This window comes from Sesamum indicum, linkage group LG7 (genome assembly GCF_000512975.1).
Source record: "Sesamum indicum cultivar Zhongzhi No. 13 linkage group LG7, S_indicum_v1.0, whole genome shotgun sequence".
Lineage (NCBI taxonomy): Eukaryota > Viridiplantae > Streptophyta > Magnoliopsida > Lamiales > Pedaliaceae > Sesamum > Sesamum indicum.
The window spans coordinates 11,550,557-11,574,608 of record NC_026151.1 but is presented as its reverse complement, the minus strand read 5'-3'; the positions used below and the strand labels follow the sequence as shown (position 1 = coordinate 11,574,608).

The window sequence follows — 24,052 nt, the reverse complement described above, 5'->3', positions numbered from 1 at the left end:
ATTACCAGTAGCAAGTGAAGAGAGCGGCGAAGGAAGAAAATGAATCCAAGAAAATAGTGTAAAATAATATACACTGGATATATATATATATATATGTCAAAATGAAGAGAGTGATGCGTGTGTGTGTGTGTGTGTGTGTTTTGATAAAATGATTTGTTTGCCGACAAGGCAAGAAATGATCCTCAACGCGGAATCGACGATGAAGAGAGAGAGGCCCCTTACACTTGTCCCTCGCCTTACCATACCAAAATATCTGTAAGAATAAAGACAAAAATTTGCATAAAATAAAACACAAAACACAATTGTTGTTCAATGGATGGAGGTAGGCTAAAACAATTAATGGATAATTACGTCATTTATGAAATTTAATATAATTATTTCTTTTGTCAATTATTTTTATTTAACAAATAAATTCATCTTTAGTCAAAATTCATTTAATTATAAACACAATAAAGAGCTTAAGCTTAGACTTATTTAAAAATGAGTCTCTTTTGAGTATTAATTAGTAAATAATATAGTCCCTATACTTGTATGTAATTCAATAATATTGATTTCATAAGTTGATTACTATTATTTAGGGTGACAAATTAGTTGAGCTGGCTCGTAAGCTTCACAAGCCGACTTTATTTGAAGCTCGACTCGAGCTCAATACATGATGTTCATAAGTTCACGGGCCTTTTTTTTTGTATATATATAATTTTTTTTATATATTTAACTACATATTTAATATTTTATCAACTTTATACTTAAAATTAACCATATATCATAATTATTAACCAACACCATGCATTTTAATTTTAGATAATAATAAATTATGATACTTTTATTCATATATTTAATCTTTATACAAGATAAATTTAATAATATTTTTTAAATAATTATTTACTATGATATATATAAATTTTATGTTATACTTCAATGTCTATTTGAAATCTCTTGTACTTTTTAAAATTGACAAGTCCTAATAACTAACTTATAATTTTTTATATCTATTTGTTAGTTTTATATTTATATCGAGATACATAGTATATATTCCTATTTTATTATTTATAAATCTATGCCAAAATTTGATGATTCCTATGAATTAATATAAAGATAATAATAATAATAATAATAATAATAGTTGAACAATTTTAATTATTTCTATTGTTAATTTATTATATATATAATGAGATCAATCACTATTTTGTACCTTGGGTTAATTATAATTTTGCCATATAAATTATGATCATTTTTATACTTTGGTATCTATTTTTTTTTTTTTTTGTCTCAACTTGTCATCTCAACTTTATGACATTTTTGCATTTTGCCATTTACAATTGTTCAATCCAAGTTTTTTGGCAAAAATAAATAAATAAATAAATTAAAAGCAGTGCACATGTGATATTTAAGGGTTATGTGATTTACTATTTTTCATATATAACAGCATGTAATGTTTTTTCGATAGAAAATCAATACAATAACTCTCATATATATCAAAGTGCAAATTTCATATAGTTGAGATGGTAAATTAACCAAAAAAAAGTTTAAATACCAATGTATAAAAACATGTATAATTTGGATGGCAAAATGTAATTTACCTTTTGTATTTTGATTTAAAAATTCGTCTCTTGATTTTTTTTTTTGTTTCGTATATAGTGAGATCAACAACTTTTAAAAATAACTTATATTTTTATTGTTAATATCAATAACTACACAAAATTATGTATACATATTTTAATAATTTGATTTATATTATTTCTTATACTTCTACTAATTATATTACTACGAAACTTAACAATAAATTAAAATATTATACTATATATTTAATATTGTATATAATTTATTTATAACACAATATAATTCTATAAAAAAAAAAAAAAGTACTGGGAGCAATTACAAATCTCACCAACAATTTTATTAAAAAAATACCAATTTCTTCCTTCGTCTTCTCATTTCTCAATTCTCACGACTCAGGACTCACCATCACCACCAGTCAACTTCTTTTCCTTTCTCCCCCAATTTTCAAATCTAACCCTAACCCCAAACCAACAATTGCAAGCCCCAAATCTATCTACCAGCGCCGTCTGCAACGAGGAAGGTGACTGCTTTGGTGCCGGCCAAGCACGAAGCTCGGACTGGTTTGCCGTTACATCTCTTCTGTATATTTGACTTCATATCGGCCCCATATTTTGTAACTCCATATTTTGCTCGAAAATAATGGCTCTTAGATTTTATGTAACCCCATATTTTGCTCTCGATCTTTTTCTGTGTTTGTTTTACTTTTATAAATTTTGCAAGTTTTCATATTGTAATTATTGAATTAGAGTTAAAAATTTTATATTTGCTAAACTATTAAAATTATAGTTCTATGTGAGTTTATTGCTGAAATATTGCTCGCATAGCGCAAAGAATTTTAATTTACTGAGATAAATCTCCATATTGGTTATTTAAGTGCTGAAATTGTTGAAATGTTGCTCAATTTTTTGAAATAAGTGTTGAATTTAATTAAGCAATGGTGAAATTTGTGTGACCCATGGTCTCCTCTTTGTAGTTTATATATTTCGCGAACTTAGAAATTTGCTGAACTCCAGCTGGATGGAAACTGAGCTGACAAGCTCGAGCTCGAGCCATAAAAATGAAATTTGAGCTTGAGCTCATGCCAACTGAAAATGGTCGAGATCGACTCATTTACACCCCTAGTATTGTTAATACAGCTAAGAAAGGGTGGGTCCTCCTCCTTGGAAGTGGAGTTGGAGCATTCAGATCATCCCATTCATTGTTATTCACTGTGTTCGTTGTGTAGGCTTAATTTACCGTTGAGATTCAGCGCATATACCCTCTTCTTTACACTTTACACACACGAGTCATGACATGACACATATCCATCCATCATCCATCTCTTTTTTTCCTTTTCATCTTCTCTTCTTGCCTCACTTTCTTCTTTTTCTTAAGTTTTAATTCTCATCAATTAGGTTGATTCCTGGCTGAAATCGTACGTCTTCAATGACTCGACCAGCTCTTAATCCATGTCATCTTTTAAACCATCTGCACGCTATTTTGGATTCCGACCCTTACATGTAAGTTTGTTATGTCTTCTTATTAATGATATTTGACTTCAAATTATTGGATGGGTGTTTGGGAAAATTTCTCTTCTTTATGCTAGTACCATAAGGAAGTTGTGGAGGATGATAAACACATTTCTGAATTATCAATCACTTCTTTAAACCTTTAGTACTATTAACCCTCCTTGTGCTTATTTGTTCCCAGCGATGAACTGGGGTTTATTCATCCATCACAGTTTGCTGCATTGAATGAAGAGCTCCATTCTTCTTCCGAACCTGCATCTCTGCTCTCAGCTGAAACTAGATCAAATCCTGTACGAGATACCAGTTCTCATACTTTCTTTTGGCATAATGAACATAAGCTGGGTATCTCTACCCTTTTTCTAGTTCCGTTATATAACGCAGCTAAAGACGCATTCATGGATGCTTATAAACGATACAGTATGTTGCGTGGCTCTCAAGTAAAGAAAGATGAAAAACTAGATGACAATTCATTAAATTCTTCAGCGTCTCTCATGGACATTGTGGAAACTCAAGTTATGAAACACAGCAGGGCACTTGTTCTACTAAGTTGTGATTTTGGCACTGCATGGAATTCCAGGTAACTTTTTTCTTCTGTTGACATATGCTTTCTTGGTTTCATTTGGTCAAGATGTAAATTTGCATATTTTGTTTACAAGATGTGGTCAAATTTCTTAACACCCGTTTTAGTGATGTGTATCCATTCTGACATATTCCGATGTTTGGGGGGGGCAATGTAGTTGTTTTACATATATTCTTTATACTATCTCCAAGATTTTAACTCTTTTTTCTTCTGAGAAAAAATTCAAGTGTATGGAAATTATAAAATTATTTCTCAGGCTACAGTACAGTCATGGTCGCCTTTCTGTTTGGAAAAATTATTTTCTTTCTAAATAAGATTTTCTTTTGCATGGATTTTCACAAATTTCTAGATTTGATGGCCTCTTGTTTATTGAAATAATTCTAAGAAGAAAGATGTGTGTTATGTAAGGATTAACTTGTATGGAACTAGCAAGACTTTTATATGGTTCACTTAATCTTTTAATATTACTCTGTAAACTCAAGAGTGATGCTGGTAGCTAGGGGTGGGCGTCGGGTCGGGTTCCTCGGGTTCGGGTTCCTCGGGTCGGGTACCCGACTCGTCGGGTAGTGTATTTCACTACCCGACCCCGAACCCGAGTAGGGCGGGTCGGGTACCAGTGGTAGCCATCACAAATCCAGAGGGTTGAAGTTGGCTTATTTTTCTAACTGTGATGGAACTAAGTTAACCTGCAGTGACTTGATCATTCTGGTGTCTGCTCATTTAGTAAATTTGCTCAGAAGAAGTATCAACTGAAAATAGGAGCTCACTTTGCATATACATCTCCCTACACATTTCTTGGAGCTCTAGTGCTGAAGGACAGAGTTGTGTTTGACATTATCTTGTTTCTACTATATTTTATCATTCTACTACTTCAGAAATGCTGTGGTCATCTTGTATGATTGTCCTCTTCTAGGAAGTTAATCGTGTCAAAAAAGCTGGTCTTCTCAGTGCTTATGGATGAACTACGCCTATCAGCTTTAGTTCTATCCTGTTCACCAAAAAGTGAACGTGCTTGGAGCCACAGGTAATATACTTATCTGGCTGTATTCTATTGCTTGGGTGACTAAGCACTATAACTGTGTTTTAATTCTTTCTTTGACATATTCAGGAAATAAGATGTTATTGACTTATTAAATTCAATGACTATATGCATTATGTCAGAACCACCCACACGGCCACACCACACCCCTATTACAGTGTAAAATGTACATGATAGCTATACGGTGACATGGTAAATTTCTTGTGTTCATGTTATATTTCCATAATTGGCTGAGCCCTACATCTTAATGATATCCACTCTGATAGGAGGTGGGTGATCAAGATGATGGCTGGAAACTGTTCAAATCTACAAGAGATTGTGGAAAGAGAATCTGAGTTGGTGAAAACCCTAGCAGAGGTTTAATTCTGGTCCAGGGTTTTTTTTGGATCATTGTTAAATTATTTTGAGGCATCCGGTGCATTAAAGCTTCTTTGTAACCATCTTTTATTGTATTCGTGTTGTGAACTTTCTCCTATTGTTACATGAAATCTTCCTAGCTACCTTGTAAGAAACATACTTCATATTTAATTAAAAAAATTTCAAGTCACATGCTACAACTATATGTTTATTTCATTACAGTTTGACATGTTCACTGCAATGTATTGTAGATAGGTTTACTTAGCTTGAGCTTGCTGAACGGTAATTTGGATAATATAAGTTGTCTGCATGAGAAACAATGTTTAGATGTTCAACGTGTGGCTATTGTCAATTGGAGCCCTCAAATTTGTGTATTGTCACTGGTGTCCAACACAATTTAGAACATTTTCAATTGTCAATTACTTGTCTTTTTAATTTTACCTTTCTAATCAAATGAAATCTATCTCTGTATTTGTTGCTGTAACCTAGTGAATTATTTTGTCTGTATGTTTTTCTGTGTTTCCAGATTCAAATTCTTACCCGCATACAATAAAGTGTCTTGTGTAGATGAAAATGAAATTGTTCTATGGAGCCATTAACTTTTTAGGTTTTTTTTCTCTTTGTATGTTTATCTGACTTCTACTTATATCTGTTCAAAACTTGTCAATGTGAAAACAAAGAGCACTTGCTGTAATTTTCAGAACATAAACACGATTTGAGTTGGTAATTTGCTATACTACTCTGACTATGTACAACAACCTATTGCATATTATGTTTCCCTTGACAAAATAGAGGTCAAGACTTCAACACTTTTTGGTCGAAATCTGATAAATTGCACAGCTTGGGCATGCCATTAACTTATTTGAAATCACATATTGCTGGCATAGATGAACATGAATGGATGAATTTGTAAACTGGAAATCAGTAAAATTGTTTTTCCATTTGTGTTGCAGAGTTCTAAAATGAATTACCGTGCTTGGAACCACCGTTGCTGGTTAGTTTCCTACATGTCGGACTCACAGGTAAGATTAAAAGCTATGACTGATATTACTGGTGTTTCCCCTTTGTCTGTCCAATTGCATTGCATTGATTATGAGGATGACCAATTATGATCTAATGTGCCATACTGTTTACCGTATCGGCCAGTAACAAATCTCCTTTAATACCAGCTCTCTTGACGAGAATTGGTCATCTTTATTTTCTTTGTGGTTCTTTTAGTCTTTTTCAAGTTAGAGTTCAGCTTTCCCTGTTTGTTCTGTGAGCACTGTATTATTCGTGTTTTTTGAAAATGGCTTGTGTAACTATATTTGGTTTTGCTGAGTGATTTTTAGTGTCTTGATCCAGGTGCTACTTGAGTTGCAGTGTTCTCGAGATTGGGCTGAAGTTCATGTTGCTGATAACTCTTGTTTCCATTACCGAGCTGTGAGTTTCAGAGTCTCAGACTCATTTTGTGGTGGAGATGCCTAGTGTCTACTATTCTGAACCAACCGTAACAAAAATAGGCTAGCTTTACGGTTACCTTGAATGTTGGCATTAGTTTTAGGCTTTTGTAGCTGGTCGTGTTTTTACTGCTATAGCGCTCTGAGAGAGAAATAAAGATAATTAAAAATATTACACTCAAGAAAAATTATTAAATAACCAAACATGCTCTATGGTATAATAATTCAAATATGCATGACCAAATGGTGTCAACAATTAGAAGATAATCTATTATTAAGGAAAATTGCCTGCAAGCTAGATTACTGATATGAACCTAAGATCTTTGGCACATATACCGAGTCATATGTAAGAATCATGAAGTCATGCCGATTTTACCAAGTCTGTGTGTTATCTTTATCCTGCATATCTATATTTGTCGGACTGGTAAACCCATCATGTTTGAGTTTGCCTAGGTTGCTGTACTTGACCAAGACATCAAGCATACCTTATGTCTCTACCTCTCATGACGTGCCAGTAGGAAAAGAGTAATATAAGAAAAAACTGCACGTTCTTTTATATTTTGTTTTTATATATTCTTACAGAAATATAAAGAAATTTCCTGTACAAACAAATTGATAACCTTTTGTGGATACAGCGTTTGCTACTCCAGATGATAGAGAATTTACGGCGTAATAACAAGCGAGGTGGTTTGTCAGGCGCAGAATTTCATCAGGTGTGGGAGGTATTGTTTGGCATCTGTTTCATTTCGACGCAAAACCATTTCAACCAAATTTTGTTTCGCAGAAATTGGCATATTGTATTCAATTCCATTTTTCTAGTCATGAGAAAAATCCAGTCTTGATGTCTGGCCATAAATTTGAGAAGTTAGTTGCATTTTGTGTCTATCTAATAAGAGCTTTTTGTTCATTCTCATTCATTTTAATATATCTGCCTGAGGCATTTGAAAAAGCTCGCTAATATAGCTTATGGATTGTGCGGGATGTAACTTGTTGGGACTTATCTAATGTACTGCAACACTAATGTGATTATGTGTGGTAACTGGATAAACTTTACACCAAGCTTGAACGATATCACCTATACCATTGTTTTTCTTTGCAACTCTAATTTGATCATAGAGGTGGCTTGAGCTTTATCTTAGTAATGGTAAGTTTGCAGCAATTACATTACACTAATGTTCATTGTTGGTGACTTGGTGGATGATTGCTGAGTCATTATACATGTGGCATTTAATTCCTTGACCTGAAAGAAGCATACACAAGATATCTCCTGTTTTCTGTTTAAATGACGTCTGGTAGAAGAGTGATGAATTTGATAAGAAAGGTATGTATTTCCTTTATAGATCTTGGAAGATACCTTGGAGAATCTTGTCCTTGCATTGGACTTGTTCACTAAAAAAATATGGGAACTCTTTGTTGTATTGTATTATTTTGATAAAGAAAACAAGAAAAGTTATCTTAGTCCCAGATGTGACTGCATAGGAGTTATTTCTATCTATCTTTGTATCTTGTAATTTCTTACACCTGTTTTTCTCTGACATTGGCAATGATATATGACAGGAGGAGCTAGACTGGGTTGGGATGTTGATAAGGCGTTATGTGGGAAGAGAGGTATGTGGTCGCTGCAAGATTCTGATGCATGTGAAAGCCTCGAGTTAATTTGGTTTACACCAAGAAGCTAAGAATCCGTAACCATGGCACACTTCCTGTTCTCTGTCTGTCATATCAAGTTGTGTAGGTTTATGATTTGAGCATGCACTGTTAACGTAGTTGCCGTGATTAATACAAAGAACAATTATAGGATAGTGGTGTATTTGATTCTTCTCATGAGTTATTATTGCACATCTTGCTGCAACCGTCTATCAGTACACAAGCATTATTATCTAATAGATCAGAACAGTTTAAAGAATTGTTGGCATTTTCTGCTTCTTATTTCATGTGGCTTTCAGAAGTTTTTATCACAGTGAATTGTTCATGTTTTCAATTATGTGGTGACTGCATATCATTTGCATTCTGTTTGGAGACTCTTGTGATCACCAGCTTTTTTTGAGTAGTCTGATAACCACCTCCATCCATGATTCAAGAACTCGAGAATTTCTTGAGAACCCTGCAAATCATTGATTTGTTTTCTTTTATTTTCTGGTGCTTGTTTCTCTAGGCTTTATGGCTTCATCGTCGCTTCCTCTCACTGGTATGGCTGAAACATTTAGCAAGTGATGATCAAAGTATATCCTGCCATTATTGTTGCAGAAGTTCTGAGATTTGTGACATTAGCACATTTGTTAAAGTTGAATTGATGCTATTCAGTTCCTGCACAATTATCCCTGATAATGAATTTGGGGATTATCAAGCACAAGCAACATATTCTGCTGCCTACATTATGTGGCTTGCGAAGGTAGATTAAGTTTCCTTGCTGTGCCTGTTATTTATATCTCTTTTCTTGGCTCATCAAAATTTTTTACTGTTACTGTTTGTTTAGCAAATGCCCATGTCTTTTGGTGTGGAGCTTCAGAAAAGTCCACAGTATGAGATGCTCAAACCATTGATCAGCGACATTGGAAAGAGTTGCCTTTGGGATTCTATGGCTGGGAGTTGGTGATTCAGTCGGAAAACCTTTATTATGTAATATTGTTTGGTTTACCCAGTTTGTGATGAGTAGGATCTTCCTGCCTTCCTAGTTATGGAAGTATGAGTTTAAACCAGTACATATCCTCAGTTGACTGGTTATGCCGGCAGTCACGTAGTCTCTGGAGCAAGAAAAATGACAACTAATCAACTTCAGGTTCTTCTGTGCTGGAAGCTGCACTAGGAAATCCCAGATGATGGATGTTTAGGTTGAGAATTTTAGTTGCAAGATCTAATATCTTATTGCTCTGAAAATTTGAAAATCCCATGTTCAATAGCTAACAGGAGTGGCATGCCTGAAACTCTGTCTTATGCAGAGTGTGCTTCCTTTTAATTGCTGCTTCTATTTGTATGCGATGTTATCCATGAATCTTTTGGATCATATATGGTTTTCATATCTTAAATTTATCACTATGCTTTGTCACATGAATTTGCTGATATCTCAGGGAACTGTGAACAATGCATGATGTCAAACGGTTTAAGTTTTCTAGTTTACACGAGTTAATCTGGAAGTATGTGATCATAATTAAGAATACACATTCATAGCACGAATAATAACTGCAAGAAAAAATGAGCTATTAGATTTTGTTGCTCAAAACAACTGCATTGAGGAAGTCAATAGAAAAGACTAATTAGTATACGTTTATAGTAATTGCTTGCTCATAGAGAGCATGGAGTGGAAGTTAAATAGAGAGAAGGCTGCTCCACATGGGGACACAACCGATTTTATAAGGGTCTTGTCATGTAAAATCGATCAGTGGCATCGGTGGTTTATTGTTGATTGGGTCTAATGAGCTTCTAGTTGATTTTGATTTGTGAAGGTACTTCTTGAGGAAGTGTAAGAAGGTGAAGAACTAGAATATCAGGTGCTTGCCATCAATGAGGTACATGATCATAACATTTTTACCAATTTCCTCTGTTCTTTTGAAATACTGATGTACTATGATGAGGTGCTGCTATCCTAAGATACCGACATTGATGCCACAGGATTCTCTTTGGCAAATATACCTTATATTGGTGTCTAATGTTTGCTCTGGGCTAGGCTGTCCGAATCTCATTTATACTCTTCTTGCAATGTGTATACTGTACGAGAAATGTCTGATTTGAACATTTAAGAATATTTTACATGCCATTGGTATTTCATGGATTATTGATGTTGTTGCCCTTAACCTTTATCTTGTATGCTTAGAAGATCATGTCTCCTGCTTAACCAGGAAATATTTTTAACATCAGTACTCAAGGCTCAAGGCTGTAACTTTTGATGCTCATCAAGGAATCTCTGAGCAAGCTAAATGCATCCTGTAACTGTTTTTATCTTTTTTTTTTTTTTTTCCCCCTCGTTCTCCACCGCCTCCTTGTGAATTTTCTTTTTTTCTTATGCGTGCTGCAACTATTTTGGTTCCTCCATATAGCACAACACATTACTCTTTAGGGATGGAGGTTTTGAAATATAATATCCAATGATCCATATCGTTTGGCAGGTCAGAATGACTGCTTTATAATTGGAAATTTTGTCATTTTGTTTAGCTGTTTTGGCTTCAAGTGCAACTATAACAATTTTCTGGCATTATTAGGCAGCTTGTGATGTGAGCCATTGCTGGGTTTTTCTTTCGCTAGGTTATTTGGAGGCCAATTTTTGGCTTTTCTTGTGCTGATTGATGCGGTTAATCTTTAGTTTATAAAATAATAACAATAACAATCCTTGATTTTTTTCATGAGTGATAAAGTGTCGTTTATTTCAGTGAGCTTTATGCTATGCTATGCTGTATGTTTATGAGGTTCAAATCTGATTGTGGATTCCATTTCTAGTTTGTTGTCAGAGCAAAGTGGAAGTGGTTATCACAGCATGTAAAAAGAAAATAGAGTGATGCCATTGCCAGGTTGAATGGTGATGTTGAGGAGATGGGTTCCGACCCCAGAGTCTGTTGTCTTTGAATGCCAGTAATATCCCACCAACCAAGCTTTGCAAATATATCAACGGATGTGCAACCAGCTTTTAGATGAGATGGATATGGCTTTGAAAATACTATTCTTTTTTTTTTTTGGGTTCTCGTTGTCGAAGCAGCAGAGTAAAGTAGAGTATGATCTTTGCTAACAAATTCGAAGCTAAACAAACATAATGTATTTTAGTGTTGAATTAGCAATGGGTAGCTTTTTCTTTCGGGGAGAAGAGAGGGAATAGAATAGAGTGACTATTCACTGTTATTCAATTTGTAGAGTCAAATAAAGTTGTTAAAAGTCTACATCATCACTAAACAAGTAGTACTACTACATCAATCTTCCACTCACTGAAAGTTCCATTTCCAATTCAAATTTGGTGAATGTGAATGTGAGTCAATAACAATGATGTCTTCTCGGTTTAATTAAAGGTCAAGTCGTCCAATTATTTGAAGTAAGCAAGTGAGTTTGAGTTTGAGTTTATGTCTCACTCTCATCTCAACAAAAACTTGCTCTTTTGCTTCATTACCACACCGAACTTGTAATTCAAACACACACAAATTTCCAACTAATAATATCTCATATTTTTGTGTTTTATACATTTCCAACTAAATTTTCCAATAATGATAACAAAAAAAAATTCTTAAATGGAAGATGGGTTTATTAATTTTTATTTTTGTGAATAAAATGGAAGATGGGTTCTTAGGCCTTGAACTAAAACCCTTTCATTAACTCAAGATGGGTTCCGTACACATAGGCATACACAATATCTCTCTCTCTCTCTCTATATATATATATATGTATATTCTCCCAACATCAAAATGCAAGATACATACATACATACACATGCGCATTGACCTCAAACTCAAAAGCCATTCACCAGCAGAAAACATATGACTCACTTCCGATGAATGCGACATTGCTTCTGACTTCTCAGCTCTCTTAAACTTTTCTTTTCTTCTTTTTTTTTCCCTCACGATAAAATCGGGGAAAAAAGATAAAAAGAAAACGACAACTAAAATCTTACGTTTTCTTCTCTTGCATTATTGTCTGAACAATTATAATTAAAGCTATTTACTGTTTTTTCTTTATCCTTTTTATAGATCTTGATTGGTCCCATCACCACCGGAGGTGAAAAAGATCGCATTTTTCGCATCTGGGTTCTCTTTCTCTCTTTGTTATTTTAAGTTTTTCTTTCTTTTTTTTTCCTTTTTTTTTTTCGTTTCTGCTCCGACTTTGCTATTTTTGCTTTGTATAATTTATCTGGTTAACACGGACTACACACGTACTGTTTGGACCGAGTGTACGTGTTTGGATATGCTTTATTGATATAGTGGTTTAAGGTTTCTTACCGGAGATTCGGATTTGATTCAATTTCTCGGAGGGCTGCTTTCTGAGGTACACCCCGACTCTGAAAGTTATCTTCTGTTTCTTCTCTTTTTGCTTTCAGTTTTTGTTATCTTAGACTGGGAAGGATAATCTTGATTTGGGATGGGTTTTTCCTTTTTATTCTAGGATTTGGGCTGTCTTATATTTAGTTCTTGTTAAAACTCTTTGTCTTCATCTCTTGCAATATTATTGTCCCTGAAGTTGAGACTTTTTTAGTTTGAAAATTGAAATTTGTTTGGTTTGCTTTGATGCTTCGAGCTTAAATAGTGGTTTTCATCTTGTTTTGTACTGTTGACTATGTCTTGTTGTAGGTATTTGTGATAAAGTTGTGACCTCTATAATTCATTGATGTTCTTGGAAGCTTTTAGATGTCAACCAATGTATATTTTACCAGCTCTTGCTGATCTTTCAGTTTCCAATTCTCATTCAGATTACGGAAAGTACATCTTATGATTAGAATTTTCGTTATGACTGTCCTTTGAGTGGTCTAAGAAAGATTGTATCTTTTGGTTGGCAAATAGATGAACCAACCAGACATTGCCGTTGAAGAAGAGAGCAATGACTTGCCACCGCCAACGGCAGTGGGTGAGGCTGAAGAATCAACCCGTGCAGCTGGACAAGATGGGCAAAATGAGCATGCCCAAATAGAAGGGAAGAAAAGAACCTTGAAGGTCATGATTGCTGTTTATTTGTGTTTCTTTAGGAGAAATAATGCTAGGGGCACGTCAATATAGCTGCAAGAAGGCATCTAAGATACATAATTATAGCATCTAGAACCTTGCTCGAAGCTTGTTCTAATATTTTCTTGTGGGTTCCAATAGTTGTTACTCACTCTTATTGGTCCTGATTTGTCTTGTCTACAAAATTTCTAAAGTTCCAATTACCTCTAAACTTTTTTTGAAGCAAAGGTCTACAAGCAACATTTTTAGTTATTTCAGAGGGAGATATGCGATGTTATAGTCAAAATACTTGTCCTTTTACTGTTTGAGTGTCCTCAAACAATCTGTTAGATATTTTATTGGTTGAAAAATGCTGGTGCTAAATTCAAAGAAAGATCTGTAAAGTACTTTGCTGCCAATAAGCTATACACTGAAAAGGAAAGAAGAACACCAAATGACTTCAGTGGTAAATCAACATTATTTAAATGCTTGCTTTTTTATTTGCAGTTTGTCCTGGCAAACTTTCCAACCTCTCTAATACTAGCGTATCAAAGCTTTGGGGTGGTATATGGAGATCTGAGCACTTCGCCACTTTATGTTTACAGAAGTATATTTCTTGGGAAGTTGCAGAATCATCAGAATCCTGAAACAATATTTGGGTCATTTTCATTGATTTTTTGGACGTTAACACTGATTCCGTTGCTCAAATATGTAATTATCCTTCTGAGTGCTGATGATAATGGTGAAGGTATGCCACATACATTCTACTAAAAGATTGTTATCAAACTTCTTTATCAGCGTTGACAAACTATTCAATCACTTCAGGTGGGACATTTGCTCTTTACTCTCTGCTTTGTAGACATGGAAAGTTCAGTTTACTTCCTAATCAACAAGCAGCTGATGAGGAACTGTCAGCCTATAAATATGGTCCCCCAGGACAGTCTTCATCATCTGTGTCACTAAAGAGATTTCTTGAGAAGCATAAAAAGTTACGGACTGCTTTGTTGCTTGTGGTATTACTGGGGGCTGGCATGGTCATAGGTGATGGTGTAGTTACTCCTGCCATGTCAGGTATGGTTGCATTACAGGCAAATCAAAGATACTTTGATGTTAACTTCAGTATTAATGACCATGCATCATAGTGGTGAAACTCCAATTAGTAACTTCACCCCTTTTTCCAAATTTTCTTCCGGGTGGGGGCTACTTTTGTTTTGTGTAACAGATGCAGGATCAAAATTTTCACTCAGTTGCAACTTGTCCATTTTGCAAGAGTTACGTGTGTTGAACTATATATCGTGAAATTCCCAATGGTAGTTATTTGGGATAAATGAACATCTGTCGCCAAGTTTCAAAATATTGTTCCTACTTCAGTCGTCTCATTTATTTCCACCATGCATATTGCTAGTCCTTTCGAGCCCCCAAGATATGCTATTAACTCACCACTAGTTATTTATGTGACCTTCACCAATTTTGATACTTGGGTATGTTAATAATTTGCTAATTCAGCTTACCCTAAGCTAAATGTCATCTCAACCGGCGGTGTAATCATTGTGAATTGCTTTTTATTTGCAGTACTGTCATCAGTATCTGGGCTCAAAGCTGCTCACAAAGGGTTACCCCAAGGTACGTTTAGTTGTCTGCACATTGCTTTTGTGATTCTGCAGTAAATCTCGGTGGACAATCATAGCCTTATTCTCATAGTTACTGTTAGGTCCTCATTGTCAAACAATCTATTACCTGTAGGTGGAGTGCGATCACTTTCTTGCATCATATTGGTTGGCCTATTTGCTTTGCAGCACTGTGGTACCCATAAGGTTGGCTTCCTGTTTGCCCCAGTAGTTATCCTCTGGTTGCTATCAATTTTCTCCATTGGACTGTATAATACGATACATTGGAACCCAAAAGTTCTGCTAGCTCTTTCTCCACATTATATCATCAAATTCTTCGGTCAAACTGGTAGAGATGGATGGATTGCCCTTGGAGGAGTCCTTCTGGCCATAACAGGTAATTGGAGTCTACATATTGGCCCCTTTATCATCCTATTTTCATTCTTCATTTAGGTGATCCAACATGCAACCCCTTGTCATTCCCTGTATTTTTGGTAAGAATGATAAGTTACTTGATTAAAATTTATTGACAATCTTTTGGGTCATCAGGCACTGAAGCAATGTTTGCTGATCTTGGCCATTTCTCTGCATGCTCAATAAGGGTAAGCTCGATGATTTCTAGTTGCAGCAGTTACTGAGTCAAGAACATTTTTCTCTTTTCTGAAGTTGGAAAGATGTTGCTTTGAAAATTGGATATATAAAATGACAAGACACACAGGTTACAGTAGGCTGCACCTGTAGTTTGATGATAGGTTTATGTACCTTACTTATGGTTGGGCCTAGAATTCTGAACAATCATACAATTTGAAAGCTGTAAAGAAATATGTAATTTGTTTGTAGGGAAGAAAGATGTTAGGTATATCCTGTCTGCAGTGAGTGGTATGAATTTCTGTATTCCTATCCATATAGACTTCAGATTTCTCCAGTGTTATTAATCCCAGTTCGTCGTCACATGCTAACTTACTGTTAATTCTTTCCTAATCTGAATGTTTTTTATCTGCAGATTGCATTTCTATTCCTTGTATACCCTTGCTTGGTAGTGCAATACATGGGCCAAGCTGCTTTTCTGTCAAAAAATATTCAGGAAATTCCAAATAGCTTCTATGGTTCAATTCCGGGTTAGTTTGCCTCCATTGATGTTTCTATCTGAGTTTCGTTTTCGTGTTGTTCTTCAAGTGTTGGCTTGTCTTGCAGATAGTGTTTTCTGGCCAGTCTTTGTTATCGCTACTCTTGCCTCTATTGTTGGTAGTCAGGCTATAATTTCAGCCACATTCTCTATCATTAAGCAATGTCACGCACTTGGTTGCTTCCCGCGAGTGAAGGTTGTTCACACCTCAAAACAAATTCATGGACAGATTTATATACCAGAAATTAACTGGATTCTCATGATTCTTACTCTAGCTGTGGCTCTTGGCTTCGAAGACACAGCTGCAATAGGGAATGCATATGGTAAGTCAATACATGTGGAAAAGATGTCTTTCTTTCAAGTTCTGCTCGGATGAAATGAATGTTACGTTATTATCATCCAGAAGAGATGTTTATCTTCAGATCTTCATATAATATTCTGCCGTATCATATTAAATATTGAAATGTAGTTTCTCCAACACTATCTGTTATTTGTTGGTCTCAATGTGCAATACATCACTGCAGCAACTGGAAACATACAGACTGTTCGACCAGATAGAGGATCACTTTTTTTAATTTTATTTTTTGGATTAAATGAAATTTTAATACCGTCTTTGATTATTATAATAATATCATTAAAATTCACTATTCTATTAAGGTATGCATGGGTGGACTGTATTCCATTTCATTGCTTTTCACTGGACTCTTAATTTTCTTGACTCCATTTTTTCCAGAAATCATGATGAACGGTCACAAATTTCAAGCTCTATGCCATTGCACTTCCTTTTGTCTATACTCTCTTTCTTCCTGAAGGAAATCAAGGAGGGAGAGACTATATATATATATTTATTTCTTTGAGACTCTGCTTCCTCATGACTCAAATCCCTCTATTATATTTGTTTTTTCAATATTGAGTTGATTCTCGTTCTTCCCTGTGTTTTGCATTTAAATCAAACTAGTCCGGTGTTTTCAAACGACAGAACTCGGCCTATTTTTACCTGTATTTAGGATTTGGCTGACTTTTGTTCCTGTTATAGACACTGATATGATAGTGTTGTTACTAACACAGGCATGGCATAATATTAAAGGTATTGAGGTCAATGCATGTTGTAAGAAGAAAATGAAAACTTAATATAGAAATGCACAAGTTGTTGCACGAAAATGAAAAATATATATATATATATATATATATATATACACCGGCTATGTAACTATGCCATTGTTTTTTATGAAACTCCGCAGCCCTTAATTCAACCACCATGAATGAACATTAAAAAGAAAAAGAAAAGATAAAGTAGAGAATAGAAGAGACTTAATCAAAACACAGCACTGTATTACTACTGCCCTACCAGTTTATCCTTGTCAATGTCTGTTCTTATGCTCTTAATTTCTGTTTGCCAGGTCTAGCTGTCATGTCGGTTATGTTCATTACGACTTTTCTCATGGCACTTGTCATGGTCATCGTCTGGCAAAGAAGTATAATACTTGCTGCTGGTTTCCTCCTCTTCTTTTGGTTCATTGAAGCTTCTTACCTAGTGGCTGCATTTATAAAAGTTCCTCAAGGAGGATGGGTCTCTCTTGTTCTCTCTTTCATCTTTATGTTTGTCATGTTCGTCTGGCACTATGGAACTCGCAGGAAATACAACTTTGATTTACATAACAAGGTGCCTCTGAAATGGATCCTTGGCCTTGGCCCCAGCCTTGGTATCGTCCGTGTGCCCGGGATAGGCCTCATATACTCAGAGCTGGCGACAGGCGTGCCTGCTATCTTCTCACATTTCGTAACAAATCTTCCTGCTTTTCATAAAGTTTTGGTATTTGTTTGTGTAAAATCTGTTCCGGTGCCATATGTCTCACCCGAGGAACGGTTCCTTATTGGCCGCATCTGCCCTAGACCATATCGCATGTATCGATGCATTGTGAGATACGGTTACAAGGATTTACAAGGCGATGATGGGAATTTTGAGAACCAGCTGATTCAAAGCATAGCCGAGTTTATTCAAATGGAAGCAGTAGAGCCTCAGTTCTCAAGCCCCGATTCTGTATCTTATGATGGGAGGATGGCAGTCATAAGCTCCAGATCTTTTCAATCGGGCTCAAGTCTGGTTGTATCTGAGACAGAGGAATTTGGTCTTAGCAATTCCATCCAAAGCAGCAAATCTTTAACTCTGCAAAGTTTAAGGTCGGCTTATGATGATGAGAATCCCCAGATCAGGAGACGTCATGTAAGGTTTCAGATACCTCAAAGTCCTGGGATGGATCCGTCTGTAAGGGACGAACTTTTAGAATTGATTCAGGCAAAAGAAGCCGGTGTTGCATACATCATGGGGCACTCTTACATAAAGGCTAGACGGTCGTCATCGTTCTTGAAGAAACTAGTCATCGATTTTGGTTACTCATTTCTGCGGAAGAATTGCAGGGGCCCTGCCGTGGCACTTCACATTCCTCACATTAGCCTTATCGAAGTAGGCATGATATATCATGTCTGAAAACTAGTGAGGCGATGTCTGGCCAAGTCTCCAAATAAGAGGGGTTACTGCAGTTTGACCTTAGTTAGCCTTGTAATTAGAAGAGTCACGGTCTCATGTTAAAACCTTTTGTGTGTACGTATAGGAGGAGACTCCTAGCCCGACTCATGCTCTGTGGTACTGGCTTTTCATATTACTAGGATGATGAATCTGAAATAGAGATAAGGTCGATGAAATATATGACTGTATTTTTGCATGCTCTTCAATATGTTTGTATTTTGCTAGATTGTTCAGATATATCTCTGTACTGGGCCTTCTTCTTGGGCCAAACATGCAAGTTTCATCCTTAGATGGATTCTGGGGGGAGGGGGGCCGAGCTCCCTCTGGGCCGATCTTGAGGAAAGAGACCTCTTTGTTTTCCTCCTATGGAAGAAGTAGCTTGCATAACACGAATTATAATATTCAGAAAATTTAATAAGCCAATAAATGGCATCTAATAAGTCAATGAATGGATTCTAGAAAATTTATATATATGAAATATATGTGTGTGTACCAATGATAAATTTTTTGGTATAATTAAAAAAATTAGAAATGAGTCAAAATTGAACATTTTGGTCAAAGGAACTCCTTTAAATACATATAATAATTAAGTAACTATATATCAGACTGAAATATTGTAATTGATATATAGTTTGATATTAAGTATTGATGATCCTATCCTTGAATTTTTATTTTTGTAAACAATTAACTCAAATGTGATATACGCGGATAATTAGTTTGAGGACAAAATGGGAACTAATAACTAATAATGAGTTAATTAATTAGTGAAATTATGACATTGCAAGAATGGATTGTTGTTTTAATTAGATTATTAATGCTGGCGCAGGACTCACATCACATGTGCTTACTAATTTATTGATGTATTCAGAATATATATTTTAATAGTCATGTATGAATAAAAAATTAAATATTGTAAAGAGCTGCAAGTTGCAGTGTTTGATGGTTTAATCAACAAATGATGATGAGTAGATTGAGTTGAATTTGTTTGTATTAATTAAGAAACAAGTTTATCAATGCAAAATTAAATCCAAATTCTTAGCTACTTCGAAGGACTATATATAAAAACTTTTAATTACCGACTCTACTCCAATTAACAATGAATTAATACACACAAACTAATCAGTTAATAATGGTCCTTTTGGTTAATGTTATTTTGTCATCTTTTCATTCATTAAGAATGTGCAGTTGCTAGTGTTAGGTGAACAATTGTACTCATCAAATCTAGTTCATAACTCCTTTTATAACATATCTGTGGGTATGGGAGGACAAAAAATATGTAATAATATCTCTGATCAACGACTTTTTATTTCCAAACTATTTATCGGATAAACGAGGATTTGTCAATCAAACACTTGTACACTTAATTCTACTACGTACTACTTACAAATTAATACATCACTTCAAATTAAGAATCGCGTATGCTACTCATGCCCATTAATTATTGAGTCAAAATCAGTGAGCTCTAAATTCAACAAAATACATTGTACATGCATATATATATATATATATATATACAGCTCGGTCATCATCAATAATTGGGAGACCTACAATAATATATATTAACAAATAATTATTATTACAACAAAAAAATATTTGTCTGCTACATGTGACAAATTAATTATATGTAGATATATATAGTTATATCTATCACAACAAACAAACATTTGTCTGCTACGTAATAGTGACAAAAATGGTAGCATATGGTAGGTAGTGTCATGTCTTGTGCTAAAAACCCTTTTATTATTCTAGTCCGCACCAAATCAATCATATAACAAGTGTGATAGGTTTGTTATGTGATTGGTCACTTTTCTTAAATAAATATACCAATCACACGATAAATGTATTGCAATTGCTATGTGATTAATTTAAATTTGACCAAACCAAATCCAGGATAAAATTTTCCATATATATATATGATCACCAATAATTATTAAGGGCGGCGGGGTAGTGTTTGTCTTAATTTGTCAGCTGCATTAATTTCTTATTACTTTGATACCATACCAACTAGATAGACATTTATTATAACAGTTAACATGGGATTCCTCTCTATAATAATAATTATTATTATAATATAATTAAGTTGCACTAAGTAAGATTCTTGGCCAGGACGCAACCTATTAAGTAGTCATTATTATTAACTAAATTAATATGCCAACTTCCCCCCATGTTCACACTTCCAAGACAATTAGTAAAACAATATATATATATATGGTTGTTAATTTTTGCCTATAAATTGGTCCATCTTTGGTTGCATGAAAGAAATCAATCAGCAAAGAATTACATATACTAGCTAGCTAGATAGCAGCTTGTTGATAGATCGATCGAGAGTTAATCAAGCTCCATGTCACTAACTCAGACCACCTCATTTTTGTGCCCAGAAAACACCCTATCTTTCCTGCACAAAGCAAAAGTTTCATGTCTTCCCGTCAAGTCTTGTTATGACTACGACAAAACTAAGTTTTCATTGTTTTCTAATGGAAAAAGTAGGTATCCAAGAACAAGTAATATCAGCAAATTGTCTGTCCTGTATAATGGATATCCCTATTTCCCTTCTCTTCATCATCCTCTGGAGTCTGAATTATTGCCAGCAGCATCTGATCATGATGGCGTTGATCGCGGCATAGGGATTCTTGAGTTTTTTCAAGGAAAGAATATTTTTATAACTGGGGCAACTGGCCTAGTTGGAAAAGGTACATTACACATCCATGCATGCACACACACACACACCCCCCATTATTATTTGTTTAATAATAGTTGCAATAACAAATTTTATATATATATTATAGCTTTGAGTAATTAGTAATATTAATGTATGTGATTTAATTTTGTTCTAATAAGAAGTTAATTATATAATTTGCAGCCTTAATCGAGAAGTTGTTGAGATCAACGTCAGTGGGTAAAATCTATTTACTAATAAAGGCAGAAGATAAGGAGGCAGCAGTTGATAGATTGAAAAAGGAAGTATGTATGTTTCTCATCATCTTCCATGCATCTCTTTTTATATTAATTAATAATTAATTTTTCATATATATATATATATATAATTAATTATTCTAATTTATGAAAACTGAGAAATTCTTTTTTGGTCATTTAATAATTAGATAGTGGATTCAGAGTTATTCAAATGTGTGAGAGAAAAACATGGGAATATTTATAATTACCAAGAGTTGGTGAAGGAGAAGTTGATACCAGTTGTGGGAAACATTTGCGACCCAAATCTTGGAATGGACTTAAATTCTTCTCGTGCAATTATGAAGGACGTAGATGTAATAATTGAATCCGCAGCAAGCACAACCTTAAATGATAGGTAATTAATACTAAACACCAGCTACTTCATTTCCCTTCTTATATATACATTATGTAAGTAATTTTATTCAAGTTCCACTTGAAATAATATTACGTACAACATCTTTTTTTTTTTTCTTTTATCATTGTTAATTAATCTCTTTAATTTTCTAGGTACGACTTTTTACTGGATACAAACGTGAATGCCCCTCAACGGTTGATGAGGTTTGCCAAAACATGCAAAAATCTTAAGTTGTTTGTGCATATTTCAACAGGTAGAGATCTATATATCATGTCTTTTATTAATTAATTGATCATCACCATCACCATCACCATCCTAATAATATTAATGTTGAAATATGAATGTTGGTAGCATATGTTAATGGAAGAAAAGAAGGGCTGATACTGGAAAAGCCACTGATTATGGGAGAAAATGGGAGAAAGGACATTAATGATGATGATGAGATGTCTTTGTGTTCATCTCCTCGTCTGGATTTAGCTGATGAGATAAGTTTGGCTATGAAATCAACATCTCAACATGATCAAGACTACGATGTCACCAAAAATCTGAAAAGACTAGGCCTAGAGAGGTAATTACATATATACTCCTCTTAATTATTTTACTAGATCTATAATCTTGTTAGTTAATTATATCTCTAATCGTGTTATCATTGAAAATGAAGATATATTTATATATTGTACGTGCTGGATTACTACTCATTACGTACAGAATTATTACAGAGCAAATATTTTTGGATGGTATAACGCATATCATTTGACCAAGGCTATGGGTGAGATGGTGCTCAATGAAATTAAGGAAGATATACCCCTACTTATCATTAGACCTACTGTTATCGAGAGTAGCTATAAAGAACCTGTACCTGGATGGATACAAGGAAACAGGTAATTAATAATTACGTGCATCTCTTTTAATTTCCACAAATTATAGATTAATTTCATTGGTTTGCGGTGCATATATATATATATATGATTGATGATGTTGTGTTGTGATTTGAATTGCACGCTGGATTTTTCAGAATGTTCGATCCGGTGATTATTTCATATGGAAAAGGTCAACTTCCTGCCTATTTGGCTGATCCCCAAGTGCACATGGATATTGTAAGTATATATATAAGAAGCTTAATTTTGTATTTATTTTTTTTCAACTCATCGTAAACTTAACGATATATGAAATATATATATATATATATATATATCATTAATAATTCGTTTGCAGATAACACACACACACATATATATATATATATATATATATAAAATAACTAATGATGATAATTTAATATTTATTATTTGCAGATTCCTGTTGATATGGTCGTAAATTCAACAATTGCAGCTATTGCAAAACATGCAAGTAATTCATATAAAGCAGAATCAAATGTGTACCATGTAGCCTCCGGTGTTGTGAACCCTCTTCGATTTTGTGACTTTTTCGAAATCCTTCATGAATATTTTAATTCAACACCATTATTTAATATAAAAAAAGATATTAGAAAAATAAAATGTTTTAGCAATATGAATGAGTTATCTAAATACACCCGGGAAGCCATATTATTGTCTAATGAGATGGGAGATGCAATTGATGATGATGAGATAGAGGAAAAGATGGTTGGTAGAGTAAAAAGCAGAGCCAAAGCCAAGGTTGCATATGCTGAGCAACTGTGCAAGATGTATGAATTCATAGGATTTATTCAAGGGAGGTACGTCGTATACATGCATCATATTTACCTTAATTATTGGTCATGCTAACTTGCATTTGTATCATCAGGTTTGATACAAGCAATACGCAGAAATTATTAAAAGAAATGTCCCAAGAGGAGCAGCTTGAGTTTGAAGTTGATGCCACCAAAATAGATTGGAGAAACTACTTTTTAGAGATTCACATTCCGGGTTTACGAAAATATGTACTTAACGACAAGACAATGTCCGTTTGAACAATTATTGATGTAACGGAAATGAAGTACAAGTGCACAACAACTAAGCAATTGTTTAAGATTACTTGATGCACATGTTTGTTATACAAATAAAGTTTTTACTTTTTGTTCCTAAAAAAATTATTTAATTGTCGAGTCATGATATATAGGTAATGTGATGAATGAACAGGTACGAAGATGAATGAATGGATGGGTTAAATGTACATATAATTTAATTATATTTATTTATTGGAAATGTATTCTCTTAATATAAAAGTTAAAACGAAAACCCCTCCTCCAAGTTATGAGAGTGCAGAGCACGTCGTCGTCCTCCTCCTCCACCCCCAACTCTCAATTTATTATTCTATTCTACTCACTACTCACTTCAATTAATGGAAAATAGTAATTATTTATGTCCAAACTCAAACTACCATTCCATTCCATTCCATGGAGACTAGGACTGATTTTGTGTCTATTCTGCCGTT

General features: G+C 34.4%; 5 protein-coding genes across 19 annotated transcripts in view; 4 read left to right on the top strand and 1 right to left on the bottom strand.

Annotated features, from left to right (window-relative positions):
- The window catches only part of LOC105167174, a 2,492-nt gene extending 2,319 nt beyond the window's left edge, over nt 1-173 (bottom strand). The window contains exon 1 of the mRNA XM_011086776.2: nt 6-173. The gene's annotated coding sequence lies outside the window, so the exon portion shown is untranslated. The remainder of the gene's footprint in view (nt 1-5) is intronic.
- Nucleotides 1,910-11,346, top strand: LOC105167173 (protein prenyltransferase alpha subunit repeat-containing protein 1). 15 transcript variants are annotated; one of them, XM_020695352.1, is made up of 13 exons: nt 1,910-2,120; nt 2,955-3,059; nt 3,281-3,358; nt 3,487-3,645; nt 4,562-4,672; nt 4,954-5,044; nt 5,998-6,066; nt 6,389-6,466; nt 7,119-7,205; nt 8,041-8,091; nt 8,639-8,875; nt 8,960-9,989; nt 10,915-11,346. In XM_020695352.1, the coding sequence occupies exons 3-12, from the start codon at nt 3,294-3,296 to the stop codon at nt 9,077-9,079; spliced, it is 1,068 nt and encodes a 355-aa protein (XP_020551011.1). In that variant the 5' UTR covers nt 1,910-2,120; nt 2,955-3,059; nt 3,281-3,293; the 3' UTR covers nt 9,080-9,989; nt 10,915-11,346. The 15 variants fall into 15 exon arrangements, with proteins under 15 accessions (XP_020551011.1, XP_020551013.1, XP_020551012.1 ...); XM_020695354.1 differs by having other exon boundaries at nt 3,250-3,645; nt 7,119-7,196; nt 8,639-8,671; nt 8,788-8,875; XM_020695353.1 differs by having other exon boundaries at nt 3,250-3,645; nt 8,639-8,671; nt 8,788-8,875.
- LOC105167172 (potassium transporter 4-like) lies at nt 12,057-18,588 on the top strand. Its single transcript, XM_011086774.2, has 10 exons — nt 12,057-12,441; nt 12,954-13,103; nt 13,599-13,839; nt 13,917-14,162; nt 14,664-14,714; nt 14,835-15,095; nt 15,248-15,300; nt 15,702-15,816; nt 15,893-16,147; nt 17,225-18,588. The coding sequence occupies exons 2-10, from the start codon at nt 12,954-12,956 to the stop codon at nt 18,310-18,312; spliced, it is 2,460 nt and encodes an 819-aa protein (XP_011085076.1). The 5' UTR covers nt 12,057-12,441; the 3' UTR covers nt 18,313-18,588.
- On the top strand, nt 20,600-23,654 carry LOC105167171 (fatty acyl-CoA reductase 2). Its single transcript, XM_011086773.2, has 9 exons — nt 20,600-21,041; nt 21,212-21,312; nt 21,453-21,658; nt 21,811-21,911; nt 22,010-22,226; nt 22,378-22,539; nt 22,674-22,755; nt 22,954-23,354; nt 23,423-23,654. The coding sequence occupies exons 1-9, from the start codon at nt 20,693-20,695 to the stop codon at nt 23,586-23,588; spliced, it is 1,785 nt and encodes a 594-aa protein (XP_011085075.1). The 5' UTR covers nt 20,600-20,692; the 3' UTR covers nt 23,589-23,654.
- LOC105167170 (poly(ADP-ribose) glycohydrolase 1) overlaps nt 23,857-24,052 on the top strand; it is a gene marked incomplete in the record, with an annotated part of 5,062 nt that continues 4,866 nt past the window's right edge. The window contains 1 exon segment of the mRNA XM_011086771.2: nt 23,857-24,052. Within this exon segment, the coding sequence (XP_011085073.1) occupies nt 24,015-24,052 (38 nt within the window).